The sequence below is a fragment of the Fusarium proliferatum genome (assembly GCF_900067095.1).
Source record: "Fusarium proliferatum ET1 genome assembly, contig: FPRO_scaffold007, whole genome shotgun sequence".
NCBI lineage: Eukaryota > Fungi > Ascomycota > Sordariomycetes > Hypocreales > Nectriaceae > Fusarium > Fusarium proliferatum.
In genome coordinates, this window is record NW_022194796.1 from 742899 (window position 1) to 746588 (window position 3690).

The following is a 3690-nucleotide window of genomic DNA, read 5'->3' on the forward strand; positions in this document are numbered from 1 at the left end:
ACATGCGACTCTTGCAGCGCCAAAGCCAAAGCCAAAGCCAAACCAAAGGAACAACTAGAACTGTGTCTTTCTTTCTAGAATCGACCGAGAGGCGCTATACTGCATCTTCACCTCCCCCCGGCACGGCACGGCACGGCTGAGAATTCCTTCCAGACAGCCACTGCGGTGGGAGGTACCCAAGCCAAGCCAAGCCAAGGTCAACGTTTTTGCCCTCTCTCGCTCACGGAGACAGCTCGCTTATAAGGGGGCGTTTTGATGGCCTCTCTATGATCTATCTGATCTGATCCATCTGTTATTAGGTTAGTTAGTTAGTTAGTTTGTCAGTAGTCAGTCAGTTAGTTGCTTGCTACCCACCTCGCTACCTAGGAATGTGCTGTAGTTAGCTCTGTCTCATGCTGTGGAAAAGCTCCGAGAGAGACAAACGAGGTAATTCCCGCGATGCCAAACTTGACATGTCGAATGTGCTATGCAGACTAAGACGGAGTCATGTGATCGTCAGGGCCATTGCGGAGAGTGGTATAGTTGAATGTTTGGTTTTGAACTCTATTCAGCACTGAGAGTTCACTATTTCTTGGTTCAAGTGAACAGTCTCGTATAGACTAACATGGACTTTGTTTGGATCATGTGAGGCGAGCCTCGAGTCTTGGGAACGCAGAATAGATATCACCCTGGCGACCGTAAAATCACCCAATGTTTATATCTTTCTGGTGTGGCACCCTCTGTTGATTTCTTCAAGGTCTTCAGTAACAGCCATGTCGTGTCTTAGCATAGCCTTTCAATATAGCAACTGTATTCTGAAACCACCGTTGGTCCATGCTCTTCTCTTTCTTGATACATCTTATTATGCTCAGAAGAAAAGAAAGCAGCCAAGAACGCCGATTACCGAAATTCAATGACGCTTCCCCTCATGACTCAGTCTCCTGGCCTTCAATCCACTCGCTCTTGCGCTTCAGTGACCCGTTAGTGGCATCCGCCTGTGCTCCGTTGGTCTCTCCGTTGGGTGCTGTGCTTGAACCGCCGCATCCTCCACGGAAGCCGTTCAGCAGACGCTCTAGGCCGTGGATCCCGAGACCCGCAAAGTCACGCCCGGCCGTCTCCCGCTCTCCGATGGCAATCACGGCGCCGATAAGATCATGGTTGATCTCGTCGTTGACAACGCTGTCATGCTTGTAATTGGGGTGCACGTCAATGAAGTTGCGGATCCATCTGGCTGTTGTGTCAAGATTTCCTGAAGCTCGCCGCGAAATCAGATCGAGATATGTAGACAGATGACATCGAGTCGATACGTCAACGTTGACGCTGTCAAGATAGCTCTCGACAATGGGAATCAAGCCGGGGAATTCTCCCGACTCCGAGCCGTTGATAATGTCATTCACTGTCATCTCCTCAAATTCATGCTCCACCGGGCCTCCAGGTGATGCTGGCCGACTAGGATGTGCTGAGCCGGGTCGACTTTCGTCACCAAAGGTGGTGTTGGCTCTCGAGGGGCGGCTAGGGAAAGGGTTGCGCCGGAAGTAGAACTTCTCCTTCAGAACAGCATCAACTGCGTGTGCACGCTCCATGTTTTCGTCGACCTTCTTGATAGGAATGTAAAAGTTGAGGTCAAATGATAGGATTGCACGTGTGACCAAGACCATAAAGACAGAGAAAGCCGCGTTCTCGAAATCCGTGATCTGAATCTCCATGGAGCGGAACTCGACTCGCCAGCCGATGCTGTTATCAGCAGGCGGGGGCTTGAAACGCATGTGCTGCCAGTTCGTTGACTGAATGTTCTCAAAGTGGTCAGTCTTGCTGAGGTCCAACTCCTGGAGGTCCTCCTCAAAGACAACAATGGGGTCTCGGATGAAAAGGTGAGCGAAGTGAGTGGCCAGTCGATCATCCATGCCTCCTTCGAGAAGCTGGCGCTTGATGTCAGAGTCGTAGACCAGATCAGGATCGAGGTACTCGTTCCTCAACCGAGGGTCTATGGCAATATATGTTGAGTTGGAGGCGTATCGTGACTTTGGTATCCTTCGGACGCCTTCTGTGAGGGGCTGTTCCCTTGTGAGCAGTGCTGATCGACTTGGAGAGCATGAGAGTGCCCTTACCTTTTCTCCCAACTCCTCGGGGGTTCTGCAGTCCACGGAGCGGCTGATCTGATTCCACCGCACGTCGGTGTTGGCAAGGAACCCCTTATACACAGGCGTAGCAGCAGTCAATGCGAGCATGATAGGGCCAAGCGGGCTCAGCTGATCATAGAGCATTCTTCCTTCGGTGATGTTCTTGGCCTGGAAAGTGATCTGGAGACAACAACTACCCATTCCGAAAGCCATGGCATCCATATGGATGAAGTCGTCAGGGGCAGCTCCATTTCGTACGTCATCATCTTCGGGCCAGTCATGCTTCTCAAAGTCCACGGTAGGATCCTTCCAGGGTCTTGGTGTGTTCTTGTCGTGATAGATAGGAACATTGACCTGAACCTTGCGGCCCCGTCGAGATCGTATGTTTGCGGCTAGAGTTGGGAATCTGATATGGGGGTTGGCGATCTCATCCGGGACAAACTGAGAGCGGAGGCGCGGCCCTGAGGGCGGAAAGTAGGGGTCGGTGAACTGTCCGGGAACGCCGATTTGAGGGTATGTCGTGAGTGTGATGGGATATTCAGTTGAAAGCATGTGCTCTTTGGCGATCTTTCTCCGCAACTTCATGTCTGGTTCCACGTCGAGTAGCTCCCTGAAGCCGATGCCCCAAGGCTTTCCTGGGGTCGCTTCCAGCATGAAGCGTCCAAACTCAGGGTGAAAGACAGGGATCGTCCTCTCTCTATGTCAGGGTCAGCAGATGATGGAAAAGTCTAGGGACTGCCTGGTGTACTTTTTCTTCGCGCTTGCTGTGTCGACGCCTTGAAGATCTGGGACACAGCCACCTTGCTTTTCCAGTTCCTTATCAGTAGCCAACGCCTCAAGAATCTCTGCTTGACGAAGAGACAACAGCACTCGCTGGTTGTCCTCTGAGTAAACTACCACAAGATACTCGACCTGGATAAGATGTCAGTTGAGATGATTCAGGATTGTGTGGTTGAACCAACCTCGTCGCCCCAGAGGAGAGCATCGCGCTCCTTTCCTTTGGCCTTGTTCCATATCTCCAGAAGTTGCTATAGAGATTTAGCGACAGATCGCCACTTATACCGCACAGTTGAATATGAAGGGGTGAGAAAGAAACTCACCTTGATACCCCATTCTCTGACTTGAGGAGCGCGCTTCTTAGCATCGGGCCAATCGAGGGCTGTTCCCAAGGCTCTAAAGTCAGGTCAGCTTATAAGGCCTTATGAATTATGAGTTGTGGCTTACAGGAGGCCCATCGTGAGACAATGTCTGGGTTCTGCTTTAAGGGGCGGTTTCTGAGCGCGCCCACCTTGCTTTAAGTTGCCGTAAGGTGTGATCGGTGTTCGGGAAGATTTTGTTCAAGATGGCGGAAACCGGGTAATGAGAATCGGGGTAAAGTGATGAAATATGAGCCTCTTAGCCTAGTTTCTAGGCTGCTCTTGCTGAACAGACTGCGCCAGCCGTATGGTATATGCCGATAGTGAGTTTTTTTCTGACGAGGAGAGTATCTAGAGAAGAAACTCCTTGATAAAGCGGAACCGGGGGTTGGTGGACGCTAGGCGTAAAGGTTCTTGTTCTCCACGATATCGGAGTTGGCGCGGAGTTTGGCTTT

At 51.2% G+C, this 3690-nt stretch overlaps 1 protein-coding gene across 1 annotated transcript; it reads right to left on the minus strand.

Moving 5' to 3' along the window:
* Nucleotides 1-905: 905 nt before the first annotated feature.
* On the minus strand, nt 906-3334 carry FPRO_07954 (uncharacterized protein; the record flags this gene model as incomplete). Its single annotated transcript, XM_031233934.1, has 6 exons — nt 906-2033; nt 2088-2796; nt 2848-3011; nt 3062-3127; nt 3200-3272; nt 3324-3334. The coding sequence occupies 6 exons, from the start codon at nt 3332-3334 to the stop codon at nt 906-908; spliced, it is 2151 nt and encodes a 716-aa protein (XP_031083721.1).
* Nucleotides 3335-3690: the final 356 nt, after the last annotated feature.